The following is a 15,164-nucleotide window of genomic DNA, read 5'->3' as shown; positions in this document are numbered from 1 at the left end:
GAATGACTACGTATACATCCTGTAGGTCAGAACTGGGATGGACAACAAAGGAGTCTGTTCTCTTATCAAGGAAGAAAATGTAAACAATGGCTTGGTGGATTTCTAAAGTTCTAATCCCCTAATCCTCATCCTGTTAAAATAACTCGTGGATGGAGCTGGAACAGTTCTTCTACCAGGGGTGGTGGTCTTGTTTCAACCTCCTGACATTTCAGTTTTTGAAAGTTTTTTTAAGGTAGATATCAGACACGGGCTCCGGTGCTCCGTGATAGACTGCTTTCTTTCAGATCTACTCATGGATCTTCTCTACAGCCCCTGGTCCTGTGTTAGAATGTCAGTGACACCAAGCATCAGCTCAGGCACTGAACAGTGATGCCATCTGCTACACCTGTACTCCTGGAAAACATGGGATCATAGGAGGAGAAGTTCAGTAGGTTACCCAAGTAACAAAGCAGTGTCCCACATCCTCAGGCAGCTGCTCATACTTCTCCAGTTCTTTGAGGAAGATGCTGCAAGGAGGGAGAAAGGCTGAAATCAGACATTTCTGTACTGTTGGACCCCTCCCCACCAAAGGCTCATACTGAGGCCAACCCAATCTCATAAACTCTCCATTATTTACATATGCCTTCTCCACTTTCTAAGTGATATGCAGTAAGGAGCAATTTAAAATATGTTGGAACTAATTTCATTAAATTTTAAATTAATTAATGCTACTTAATTGTTTCCCTTAAAGGTTTACACTTCTCAGGCTGAAAGTAATGGAATATGATACTTGTGTTGGGCATTTCAATGCTATGACTCTATTTTTTAATACAAGTAGTCTGAGCATGTTGCAATGTTTGAAAATATATAGATATAGGTATCAAAAGACCAAAATAATACTATCTATGATCCCAGAGGTAAGGTGGAAAAATTCTGAATCCTATACTGACTTCTTTCCAATTTTTCACTTTCTTCTTCTGTCAGTACCCAGTTTGTGCTAAAAACTGAGTTAATGCTTCCGGTTGCTGACACTGTTAGGAAAGAAAATTTAATGGGGAAAATGTCATAATACATTTCAAAGCTGAACTGAATTACTACCGAATTATCTGCCATTGTGAATATCTAAGGCATGGCTCCTTTTTATGTTAATAAATAATAAACAGCTGACTACACCAACTTCAAATTCGTATATTAAACAATTGGTTTGAGCTCAGAGAATACAAGCTCAAATAAGCCAGAATCATTAGAATGGCATTTTCTTTTCAAAAAATCAGGCAAAGTGTTACAAATAATTATGAGGCTGTAGGGAAACATTCTGACAGTGATGGAAGATGGTATAATCTCTACAGGTCAATTCGGCAATATCTATAAAAGTAAAAAAAGTACTTATCTTTGCCTCTGCAATTTTAGTTTTGGAAAATGTGCTATAGTTGTAATCACACATATGCAAAATGAAGTATACATACGCATATTCACTGCGGCATTCTTCATAATAGCAAAGGGCAGTGTCTAGATGACAAAGTAAACTATAGCACATCCATAGAATCACAGACTATATGGCTATAGAAAATGGCAAAACTTTGTAGGTTTTTCATGGAAGATCTCCAGGTCAAGCTGTTAAGTGAAAAAGGCAAGGTGTAGAAGAATGTACCTAACATTCGGCCTTTTGTCTAAGTAGGGGATATATATACTGTTATTTCCAACCCAAGAAACTAATGGTTAAAGTGTATAATTTTAGTTTTGCAAGATTAATTCTGGAGATCTACTATATAGCATAATATTAATAGCTAAGATTACTGCATCACATACTTAAAATTTGCAAAGAAGCTGGATCTTTTGTTAAGTGTTCTTACATAACAACAGAAAAGAAAACTTTGGGAGGTGATAAATATGTCTATGGCCTTGATGGTGGTGATAGTTTCATGGGTATATAATTATCTTCAAATGCATCAGTGTTTTGTGATATTAAATATGTACAAATTTTTACATCAACCGTACTTCAATAAAGTGGTTAAAAAGAAAGTCTTCCCAAAACAAAAAGACAACCTACTGAATGGGAGAAAACACTTGCAAATGATGTAACGAATATGAGGTTACTATCCAACATATATAAATAGCTCATACAACTGCAAATGAAGCAACTGACAAAGGATTAATTCCAAAATGTATAAGCAGCTCATACAGTTCAATATCAGAAAAACTAACAACGCGATCAAACAGTGGGCAGAAGATCTAAACAGACATTTCTCCAAAGAAGACATGAGGATGGCCAATAAACACATGAAAAGACACTCAACGTCACTCATTATTCAGTTCAGTTCAGTTCAGTCGCTCAGTCGTGTCCGATTCTTTGTGACCCCATGAATCGCAGCACGCCAGGCCTCCCTGTCCATCACCAACTCCCGGAGTTCACTCAGACTCACGTCCATCGAGTCAGTGATGCCATCCAGCCATCTCATCCTCGGTCGTCCCCTTCTCCTCCTGCCCCTAATCCCTCCCAGCATCAGAGTTTTTTCCAATGAGTCAGGTCTTCGCATCAGGTGGCCAAAGTACTGGAGTTTCAGCTTTAGCGTCATTCCTTCCAAAGAAATCCCAGGGCTGATCTCCTTCAGAATGGACTGGTTGGATCTCCTTGCCGTCCAAGGGACTCTCAAGAGTCTTCTCCAACATCACAGTTCAAAAGCATCAATTCTTTGGTGCTCAGGCTTCTTCATAGTCCAACTCTCACATCCATACATGACCACAGGAGAAACCATAGCCTTGACTAGACGGACCTTAGTCAGCAAAGTAATGTCTCTGCTTTTCAATATGCTATCTAGGTTGGTCATAACTTTACTTCCAAGGAGTAAGCATCTTTTAATTTCACGGCTGCAGTCACCATCTACAGTGATTTTGGAGCCCCCCAAAATAAAGTTTGACACTGTTTCCACTGTATCCCCATCTATTTCCCATGAAGTGATGGGACGAGATGCCATGATCTTCGATCAAAGGTACACTGAGGTATCACCTCACACCAATCAGAATGACCAAAATACTACAAACAATAAATGCTGGAGAGGATGCGAAGAAAAGGGAACCCTACTACACTGTTGCTGGGAATGTAAATTGCTACAGCCACTACGGAGAACATTATGGAGATTTCTTAACAAACTAGGAATAAAACTACCATATCACCCAGCAATCTAACTACTGGGCATCAACACTGAGAAATCCACAATTCTAAAAGATACATGCACCCTAATGTTCATTGCAGCACTATTTACAATAGCCAGGACATGGAAGCAACCTAGCTGTCCATCGACAGATGAATGGATAAAGAAGTTGTGGTGCATAGATACAATGGAATATTACTTAGCCATAAAAAGGAACAAATTTGAGTCAGTTGTAGTGAAGTGGATAAACCTAGAGCCTCTTTTACCGAGTGAAGAAGTCAGAAAGAGAAACAGATATCGTGTATCAATGCATATAACTTGGATCTAGAAAAATAGTACTGATGAACCTACTTACAGAGAAGAAATGGAGACGCAGACACAGAGAATGGTCTGGTGGGCACAGTTGGGGAAGGAGAAGGTGGGACAAACTGAGAGGGCAGCATTGACAGATATACACCATTGTGTCTAAAACAGACGGCTAGTGGGAAGCTGCTGTGTAGCACAGAGAGCCCAGCCTGGTGCTCCGTGATGACCGGGAGCGCTGGGATGCGGAGGGGAGGGAGGCTTAAGAGGGAGCAGATATATAATACAGTCATAACTGATTTGCACTGATGTATGGCAGAGACCACCACAATATTGTAAAGCATTATCCTCCAATAAACAAACAAACAAACAAAAAACAACGTGATTTAAAAATGGGCTGAAGACCTGAATGGACTTTTTCTCCCAGGAAGATATACAGATGGCTAACAGGCACATGAAGAGATGTTTCAACATCATTAATCATCAGAGAAATGCAAATTAAAACCACAGTGGCGCATCATCTCACACTAGTCAGAATGGCTATCACCAAAAGGAACACAAATAACAAATGTTGGCAAGGATGTGGAGAAAAGGAGCCATCCTACACACACACACGAATTTTACTCAGCCATAAAAAGAATGCAATGTTGCCATTTGCAACAACCTGGATTTACTAGAAGGCTATTATGATAAGTGAAATAAGTCAGAGGAAAACAAATACCGTATGATATCACTTTTATGTGGAGTCTAAAAACTACAACAAACTGGTGAATATAACAAAAAACAAACAGACTGACAGATACAGAGAACAAGATAGTGCTTACCAGTGTGGAGAGAAAAGGGGAGAGGGGCAAGAAAGGGATGGGGGATTAAGAGGCACAAACTACTGCGCATAAAGAAACAACCTACAAGCATATACTGTACAGTGTGGGGAATACAGCCAATATTTTATAATAATTATAAATGGAGTATAGTCTCTAAAGACTGTGACTATGTTGTACACCTGAAACTTATATAATATTGTACATCAAGTATACCGCAATAAAAAAAAAGAAAAGAGCAACAGACTTTCACACGTGTCAAATAACACAAAAAGAAGAGCATTCACCACAGTACTGTTTGAAATAAAACTGGGTTGGAAGCAATGCAAGTATATTTTTAACTCATTACCACAGGAAACCAGATGAAAAAACATGGTGGATAAAGATAAACATGGGTCAAATACTGCCACCAACTGTCACAGGATGTTATCTAATGCAGCAGGAAAAGAGGACAGTTTAGGCACTGAAAGGCCTTGGGTTAAAATCCTTGTTTTGTCAGGTTAGGTGGCTCTGGGCAACTTACCATGAATCACAGCACCCATATTAGAGTGACATTGTAATGATAATAAATGAGACAATAAAATTCTTTTAAGTAAATTAAAAGAAATAAATGAAACAGTATAAAATGCAAAAAAGGGATAGAGGTGGGTGGGTCTTCTCAATCTATACTTTTCTATTTAATTTTGATTTAAAAGTTGATTCAAAAATTAAATTAATAGATATAAAGTAGGTCTGAATTATTCCATTACTTACCTTTACCATTGGAACAAATAAATTTTATTGATTTGACTTATACTACCTGATTTCTCTTGTCCAAGCATTCTGGAAGCATCTTATAATTACAATTGGTTATGGGTTTTATATATATATATATATATACCTGTTATTTGTTTTATCTTTTCAATGACATAGAATGATTTGGTTTTGGTTTAAAGAAATATATATGTGCAATTAAAAAATGTTTGGCAAGACATATTTGTAAGGCCAAAATGCCAATGATTTATAGAATCATAGATGATATTTTTTGTCCATCTGCCATTGACGTTTTCTACTACAAATAAGTATTACTTCAGTAGTAAGTAAAAGTCAGTTGAAAATGTTTGAAGACTCTTAGCAGTATCCATTTAATGATAATCATCTTTCCCCTGAATTCTGGAGTATCCTGATCTGAATCACTGAACAGCAGTGATTATAATGCAATTTGGGCTTACAAAATGCAAATATGCAGTGCTCAAAAGTCAATAAAGTATCATATTTATTACTACTTTTAGAAGAACTGCAGGTGACCCACATGTATTTCATATGAATTCTAAACTGGAAATAGAAAAATATATAATGCTGCAAGTGAGGATCAAATTTTTTACAAGGACAAGAAAAAATCATGGGTTTTTTTTTTTTGTTGTTGTTGCAAACAGAAGCAATCTGGATCATCACCACATACATAATATATTAATTCAGTCATCTATTTTTAATATATATAATTTTTATTTCTGGAATTAAATTCTAAAAGACATGTATTGTGTGGCTGTTTTCCATGAGAACACTGAACAACATAAGGCACAAAATCGTCACAGGTATTTTTTCAGGTGTTGAGATATTCTTTGTGGCTGTTTCTCATATTGGCCTTCAGGACAATCTCAGTGAAGACAATGGATGGAGATCCAGCTCTGAGCTGTGATGGGCTGAACAGGACCTGGGGGTTAGGGCTGGAATGGCTTGGTGAGTGAGGGAAGAGCTATTCTAGGACAGGGGCTGGTGAAAGGAAATGAACCGCTTTCAAGAAAGGAGGAGTGAGAACAGAAGAGTACTTGGGAAAAAGAGAAAGGAGAATCTGGAGCCCCAGGCACCTAGGGTAAACACTCCTGGGTGCAGGAAGCTTCCACTTGCCCACTTTTGGGCTCTCACTCCAGTCCCCTCACTCTGACCACTATGGTATACAGGTTCTTCTCTATTAAGAGTGACCAAAGAAATGATACAATACCTGGATCATGACATTCCATAGAAGATATAAAACTGTATCCTTGTTTTAGGAGTTGCGAGGACTCTGTGATGACTCAGGGAGAGCTTCCCTCTTTCCTTAACTTATGACCAAAGGTCAGTGACTTGGTCACTTCAGGTTAATTTTAAGTAAAAAATGCTAATTATGCCCACAGAGTTGATAATTGATCTAGATGCTGAAGACAGTAATAGCAATTTTTGGTGACAGCAGCTGCCTATGGGAGGATACTCTAAAAATTCTCAAGAAATGAAAGCACTTTAAAATGAATTAAGTACATAGAATATCATTTCTACAATTAATGCCTTCCTGGAAAATGGTTTTAACAGCAACTGCCACTAGCCCACTCTTCTGCTAATCCAAGGCCTTACTTTCCTTTCCTCTGCAAACTAATCTCAAATAAAAGAACCAGAGTTCACATCTAGTCACAGTTGTCAGCAGGGGGTCTTACAAAGTACCACTTTTTTTTTTCAATTTGAAACAATCTCGTGAGGTTGTTGTGAAGATTTAATAAACTTATGTAGGTAAAGAACCCAAACCACTACCTGGCATATCAGTTCAGTTCAGTTCAGTCGCTCAGTCGTGTCTGACTCTTCGCGACCCCATGAATCGCAGCATGCCAGGCCTCCCTGTCCATAGGCACTAAATTAGTTTTTCAGGATCAGTGCCTCCCAATCTTAATGAGCTCTACTCCTGGAGACTTACTCCCAGGGAGCTCTTCCCACCATGCCCCTGTGAAAATCTATAGTAGACTGTCTTCTCTGAAAACCATATCCTGGGAAAAATCTTGATTGCGGTTATGTAAAAATTGGATTTCAAGGTCACATATCATTTAAGCTTGGAAATTCTGGGTTAAACTAGTTTGTTTATGAAAGGACTTTCAAAATCTTATAATATGATGAGGTACGTTATATCTCTGAGGTAAGTAGAGTGTGCAGTGCTTCCCAAACTTTGTTGCAGGTGGAACACTTTTGGGGAAAGTATCAGACTTGGTCTCAAGGAACACTTAGTGACCCCTACTCCTGCCTGTGCACTGTCCTCTGGGGTTAGGATCTGAGCATCTGTATCATTTAGCAAAACTCCCTGGGTGATTTTAATGCATCCAGTCCATACCTAGATCAGCTTTTGAAAGCAATTTTTTTAGGCTCCAAAATCACTACAGATGGTGACTGCAGCCATGAAATTAAAAGATGCTTGCTACTTGGAAGAAAAGCTATGACCAACCTACACGGCGTATTAAAAAGCAGAGACATTACTTTGCCAAACAAGGTCCGTCTAGTCAAAGCTATGGTTTTTCCAGTAGTCATGTATTGATGTGAGAGTTGGATTGAGAGAAGGCTGAGCACTGAAGAATTGATGCTTTTGAACTGTGGTGTTGGAGAAGACTCTTAAGAGTCCCTTGGACTGCAAGGAGATCCAACCAGCCATCCTAAAGGAAATCAGTCCCGAATATTTACTGGAAGGTGAAGCTGAAACTCCAACACTTTGGCCACCTGATGCAAAGAGCTGACTCATTGGAAAAGACCCTAATGCTGGGAAAGATCAAAGGCGGGAGGAGAAGGGGACGACAGAGGATGAGATGGTTAGGTGGCATCACCATCTCTATGGACATGAGTTTGAGTAAGCTCTGGGAGTTGGTGATGGACAGGGAGGCCTGGCGTACTGCAGTCCATGGGGTCACAAAGAGTCGGACACGACTGAGTGACTAAACTGACTGCCCTTTCCAGTATGCTTCCAGCTGGCAGATCCTACATTCACTCCATATGGTTTAATTTTTAAATAAAAAAGGTAGGAATTAAACAAGCTACTCTGTGATGGGCATATCAATTCATAACTTTGAATAAGTTGTGTACTACCATCTCAAGTAATTGCTGAAGACCAGTAGCAGTATTAAACTCTATTTTGCTTTTTAATTTGAAACTTATGAAGACGACAGGTTATGTACACTTGATCAGTATAATTCTACCTACTTCAAATAGACATGATGAGTTTAAATTAAAGCACAAGAAGTCATAACACTTTCTACAAATGATGGGACATTCCCCCTCAGCTGTTCTATAGCAACATCTTGGTCTTTACCACTCCAATAATTATGTGTAATAAATCACGGGAGAATGAGCAAAGCAAGAAGTTTAAGTGTTTGTGTGAATATCTGGGGTTCTTTCAGAAATGAGTAAAACTTTTAAAGAAATGTCAAGATTCAAATACTGTATGATATCACTTCTTTGCAGAATTAAAAAAATACAACAAACTTATGAATATAACAAAAAAGAAGCACGCTCACAGATACAGAGAACAAACTAATGGTTACCAGTGGGGCGAGAGAAGTGGGAGGGGCATTAAAAGCCACAACTATGAGGTATAAAATAAAATAAGCTACAAGGATATACTGTATAACACAAGGGACACAGTCAGTATTTTATAATACTTATAAACGGAGTCTAGCCTGGAAAATTGTGAATCACTCTATTGTACTCCTGTCTTGTACATAGTGGGGCTTCCCTGGTGGCTCAGATGGTGAAGAATCCACCTGCAATGTGGGAGACCTGGGCTCAGTACCTGGGCTGGGACGATCCCCTGGAGGAGGGCATGGTGACCACTTCACTGTTCTTGCCTGGAGAATCCCCATGGACAGAGGAGCATGGTGGGCTACAGTCCACGGAGTCTTAAGGAGCTGGACAGAACTGAGTGACTAAGCACACAGCACATAATTCCTGGAGGAGCCTGGCGGGCTACAGTCCATGGAGTCGCAGAGTCGGACACGACTGAGCGACTACGCACGGCACATCGTACTTAACAGTGTACAACAACTACACCTCAATAAAAAAGAAATGTCAAGATCTAAGCAATGTTACCACTCTATCAAATTATGATGATGCAATACATTATGCAGTTACTTTATGAGGAAAATGCTTCCCTCCGGCTTTGGATGGGATCCTGGGAAATAAAGCCACTAGCATTACTGACAGAAAAACTTTGTGAGCTTTGTCATTAAGCACCATGAATACAGCACCATTCCAAAGGCACCCTGGGTCATTCTGAAACTGTTATTTTCGCCAAAGGTAAATTTGGTCTGTAGTCTTACTGCTTCTAAAGAAGTGTGTCCTTCACTGAGGACCTTCATATCAAGGGTACAGCTTGAATTTAAAGGAGAATACATGTGATGGCCTTGTTTGTGCATGCTCTCAGGCATGGGCATATACACTTGTTGGTGAGAAGGGGAATGAAGCAGGGTAACAGTGGTAACAAGAGAAAAGCAGAACAACAAGGAGACATAAACAAATAAAGCTGGAGGCAGGCTGGGGAGAGAGGTATCAGGCTTATTTGCAGGCAGCCCAGGACACTGCCCCTTACGCTTTTGCATACAAGAGGAGCTAGAGATCATTTCTAAGGGACCCATTAGTGACCAGATAGACCCAAAGCCCAGCATGGAAGAGGTTCTGGACTGCAGGTCAGGACAGCCAGTTAGCACACTGAGCAGCTGTTCAACTACTGGAGGGTTGTGTGCACTCCAGGGAAGGTGCCAGATGGTTCATAGAAGTCTTTGCTCAGCACAGTTTGATCACCTGGGCTGGGCCATGATAATCACCAGGCTCTGTCTCTTTAATTCACAGCAGGAACTTCTGCTGAGGTTAGAGGTGGAGAGGAAAGGTGCACAGGGCTGGACTCTTACTCAGTATACCCCCCACCCTCACCTTAAACCTCAAGCAGCAGCTTACCTCGCTGCAGTACTACCTGTTGAATACATTTTGCTAATATTTCCTAAATTTAACTTTTGTGATTAGATGAATCAAAAAGTACAGCACAAACATAAGTTTAATGTTAAAGTAAAATATAAACAATGAATCTTGCATTTAATGTTATTCATAGGCCATTGACAGACAGGCTGTTTAGTAGCTAGGCATGGACACCAAGAAGTTAGTGTGTACAACCGAAATGAACATGACTTTGACACACCAAAATGAATGTTTAGACTTTGTTTTGCTTTGGGTACTCCCCCATATTTATAAAACTAGCACTGCGAAAAAAAAAAACAGCAACAAAATCGCAGCTATAATTTTTTAAGGCCCTACTGATAAGTGTGTAAGGCTCACAGTTATCTCTCCGAGTATAAATTTAGGGCCCAAGAAAAAAAGCACTAGGATGTCCCCTTCCTCTCTGCTTGACATTTGAATATTAAGAAAATGACAGTGTGAAAATAGGGAGTTATGAAGACGTGGATTCTTTGGCTGTCTTACTAATCGGTTTGAGCAGGTCACAAACCTTGTAAGTTCCAGTTTCTATGAAACAAGAGAGTAGAATAGAACGAGATTTTCCTGGTGTGGGAAAGCAGCACAGAAAGCAGAGAATACAAACAAGGTGTGTGAGTACAGGAAGGAGGAAAGGCAAAGCAGAGAAAGCAGCTGCAGCCTGGCAGAGGGGCCTTCAGATGAGGCTGTGGCCTGCACACCCCTTTTCCCTCCACTTGGGGGAGCCAGCGCCTCACCTTGTAGCTACAGATCCACCCTCTGCATTTCAAGCGGTTGTAAAATCAATTTAGAGGGTGGAAACCAGCATTAAAGAGGAAGGAGAACAGAACCTAATCCAAAGTGTCAGAGTGCATCACACATGGTGAGGGCATTATTTTGCAGGATTTAATTTTCCTATTATATATAATACATAAAGCATGTGCATATCAGGACAGGATATATAATTTTTCCTTGGCTGATAATACAAAATGTTTGAAAAACGCTTAACTGACTCTCCTGCCTACCATAGGAGACAGGGAGGTCTAGCTCTTTTTCATCCATCTCTCCCCCTCCATCTCCCCCTCCCCCTTTCTATACTGCCTTCCTCAGGTACTGCCCACTCTCCCTCCCTCTCTCCCTTCTCTCCCACATCTCTTCTTCCCCTTGCTATCCACTGTCCTCACTTCTCCTCTGTCCAGGTGTTCCATCCCACTTTCCCACTCACTCTGTCTCTCCTCCCTTCCTCCATGCTCCTGTCACCACCATTTCTGCCTCACAGCCCCTCTACCCACCACCTCGCCCCTCTTGTGCCTCAGTCTCACAGGAGCAGACGTGACAAGACACAGTCCACCTTGGAGTGTGACGGCTTCACCTTCCCCCCCACCCTTGACCCAGGATGGAGACTCACTCCCAGACTTCTTCATTTCAGGCCATTATTGTAAGGGTGTGTGACCTGGATGACATACCTGTGGAAGAAACGGGTTGAAGTGTTCCTGAGATTTGAGGATGCACATTGGAGCTGGTGAGATATGAAGCAAGGCAACCAGACTTGGCAGTGCCAGCCATGGTCTACAGAGAGGAGAGAGGGACTGCCCCAGCCACCGGAATCTATGCCTAACTGTTCAACAGGGAAATGTCACAAAGTGCGCAAGTCACTGGGCCCTCTCTGGGTCTCAGGGCTCTTATCTGTCAGTGGGGACGATTAGGCTTGATGCTCAGGAAGACCTTCTGACCCCTGACAACAGAGATTTTATAAAACTGGTATTGCCCAGACTCACATATGACCATATCGCCAAAAACTGAAAGGGAAAAATTAAGTTCAGATTTAACCAAAGGGGATGAGCATTTTAAACAAACTGCTGTCCTTACTGGAGCTGAAAATCAAATACAAGGCAAACTGGAAATGAATGATTTTCCCACATTACAAGCTGTAGGCCAGTCAAAGGGGGGAGAGAGCACTAATAAAACCATGACCACTGGGGAGGTCTATCTATGGCATTTGCCTCGGTTCCTGAGTACTCCCAGAATGCTTAACAAAATGCAAAAATAGACCTGGGTTTCGAGTAGGTGAGTGCCGTGATCTCTGTATTTGGTTCTATAGATACAAGATGCAGTATCAACATAGGGGGAGCAGAGGGTGGAAACCAAGTGTCACTCCTTAAACCTCCAATTTGTGTTACTATCACTACTTGTTAACTATTAAATTCTACAGATATGAATTGTTCCTCTTTACAATAATTTTGGTACTTGGGAACTTCTCCATTCAATACCTATAGAGACAAAGCTCCTACAGAAAGGTCACACACACACAAAACCAATCTTGATTGTCATTCTTCAAAGTGACATCATTTAAAAGGGTCAATATTAACCAGCCGAGTTATTTAACATATGCAGCTTTGGTCTAGACACTAACTTCCCAGTGCCTCAGCTGATACGGTTATGCAGGCCGTGTCCATCTCAGTCCCTCGGCCGCTCAGTCTGTCTCCAGTCTTCCTCCCTCCCAGTCTCTTTCCCTCACTCTCTCTAGAGAAGAGGCACAGAACCTGAGCTATGCACTAGAAATCAAAGGAGTCTGTTTCTCTGTCAGATAGCACTTAATTATAAATTTGAAAAGATGCAAGCAACTGGGGTTAAAAAGAACCTTTTGATACGTTTAGGTTAAAAAGTGACCATTTCAGAAAAGTATTTCTGAAGAGCAAACTAGAGTTTGGACAGTTGCCTTTCTTCCCAATAAGAAGTACCCAGGAAACTCTTTCATTTAGACATGCAAATGTTTTGCTTGTCTAGAAGGTTCTGACAGTGGTGAAGAAAAATAATGATTTTCCGTATCTTGAGATTTTCATAAACAAAAGAGTGAATTATGACTTGAATGGCATTAGCCATAAGTCTGCAAATTTTAATTCTATTTTTAGCCCACCCATTCATTCATCCACCCAACAAACACTTACTTAATGTTTACTGTGTGCCAAGTATTGGGGTTATGCAGTGAAAGACATGACCTCTTATGGAGTTCACAATTTCTGCATTTTCAAAGTTGGCTTAATTGCCATTTTTAATATTACTCGTTAGAGATTTTAGAGGGGTATACTTTCTACATTAGTCAAATTTTGTATGACATGGGAAGAAAGCACATATTATGAGTAGAGTAAATAAAGCCTTAAGTCCTCTAGATCCTACTGGGAATTAATAAACAGCTTGATTTTTTTGCATGTTCCCCTAAATTGTGGACTATTTAAAACATATTTTGGTGGATAGCTTTCTAAATGCATTACAAGTTCCTTGCTTTTTCATGCAGGATATGCCAACGATTCATTATTACCTATTACTAATATATTACTATGCTGTATCATAATACAGTGGTTCTGTTGGACTCTATATTGGGTTATATTGGGACCTAGGATCGTCTGACCTATGGAGAATAGCTCCTGACCACCTTGATCTTTTGGGTTCTTTTGACTCTTTTTTTGGAAGTTTATCTTTCTTTCCTGTCAGGTACTGATATCAAGCTACTTGCTCAAACTCTTGATTCTTATTTGCTGCTTCTAAATTGCTATGGGCTTGGAAACAATCTAACCAAGAAAGAGAGAGGGCTTCATGGTAGACAAGAAGGAGTTCCTCTGGAAAGAGAAGAACTTTATCTTTGTGATATTTCTTTTGGTTGCTCAGAGGCTGGTTTTTATTTTCTTCTTGTTTCTTATGTTATAAATAGCTAACATTTTTGGGGTAGCTGTGTTCTTAATCACTGAATTTATTCCACTACAAAATGCAATATTCCTATGGCTTGAGTTTTTTTGTTTTATGGAGTTCTTAGAACTCTATTTTGTAACTGGTACGTAGACCTTCAGCTACTTCTTAAGTAGACTACCAAACTGCTTGCCTTGATTTACTGGATTGATACCTTTAAACCACAGTAAGGCAAGGTTATGCAGGGTAGTCTGTTGTTATCTAGTTGCTAAATTGTGTCCAACTCTTTATGACCCCATGGACCGTAGCCCACCAGGCTTACCTGTCCATGGGATTTCCCAGGCAAGAATACTGGAGTGGGTTGCCATGTCCTTCTCCAGGGGATCTTTCCAAACCAGGGATTGAACCCATGTCTCCTGTATGGGAAGTGGATCCTTTCAACGCTGAGCCATCAGGGAAGCCCAGATATTCTGTTACAATTGGTCAATTTTGAAACGAAGAGTCTTTCCCCTTATACACTGATTTGGCAAAAACAAGGCTCACAGGAAGTGCGTATCGTGATCTCTATATTCCTATACCTTGCCAATTTGGTAAGAATATGAGCAAAGTGAGACTTCTGACTAAATCCCAGAGATCATAAATCAGATAAGAAAAGTAACATGACTTACTACTTTCTAGGCTGATATCTTCCCAAATATCTAGGGAGATGGGATAATACTCAACTGAGCTCAGATGATGGAATGTGGGGTCAGTGGTCAAGAACGGCTTTACTGGGATCTTATTAAATAGACATGAGGAGAAAATATTGCTGTCGCTGGAGATTTCCAGACAAAAAAATATAGAGAGTATAAAAATTTGGGTTTAAAAAAAGACTAGGAACTTTTATCAAGTACTCCAGAGAGTCAGAAGGTATTTTCACCCTGGAGCTTACTGCTTTCATACTCTGACAGGGGAGCTATGTATTTTATGTTTTCTTTAGCTAATGCCATTTGATGACTTTACAGGGGATTAATCATCAGGTGTTGATGAGAGGAGTACCTCTTTACCTGCTTTTTAGAACTTTTAGAGCTCAGCATCCTTTTATAGTCAACTATTACTTGCCAGGTGGCTTAGCAAGAATCCGCCTGCAGTGCAGGAGATGCGTGTTTGATCCTTGGGTTGGGAAGGTCCCCTGGAGGAGGAAATGGCAACCCACTCCAGTATTCTTGCCTGGAAAATTCCATGGACAGAAGAGCCTGGTGGGTTTTAGTCCATGGAGTTGCAAAGAGTCAGACACCGATGAGCAACTGAACACACACACTTGCCTTTGGTCATTCTTAGCAAAGAATGAGGTCTCATTCTCTAGAGCTGGGCTGTGCCTTATAGTAGACACTTGTTACCTATATTTATTAAACAAAGTTGAAAATGCAGTTCTCAGTAGCACTAATCACACATCATGTGTTCACTAAGCACACATAACCAGTGGCTATGGTCCTGGACATCACAGACACAAAACGTTTCC

General features: G+C 40.3%; 1 protein-coding gene across 10 annotated transcripts in view; it reads right to left on the bottom strand.

The window, feature by feature from the left end:
* KALRN (kalirin RhoGEF kinase) overlaps positions 1-15,164 on the bottom strand; it is a 695,559-nt gene that overhangs the window by 228,449 nt on the left and 451,946 nt on the right. For all 10 annotated transcript variants that reach the window (XM_069555992.1, XM_069555980.1, XM_069556000.1 and 7 more), the window contains exon 26: positions 437-506. In XM_069555992.1, coding sequence (XP_069412093.1) covers positions 437-506 — 70 coding nt within the window. The remainder of the gene's footprint in view (positions 1-436; positions 507-15,164) is intronic.

Source organism: Ovis canadensis, chromosome 1, assembly GCF_042477335.2.
Source record: "Ovis canadensis isolate MfBH-ARS-UI-01 breed Bighorn chromosome 1, ARS-UI_OviCan_v2, whole genome shotgun sequence".
NCBI classification, from domain to species: domain Eukaryota; kingdom Metazoa; phylum Chordata; class Mammalia; order Artiodactyla; family Bovidae; genus Ovis; species Ovis canadensis.
Note: the sequence above shows the minus strand (reverse complement) of the source record. Positions and strands in the feature narration are given on the sequence as shown.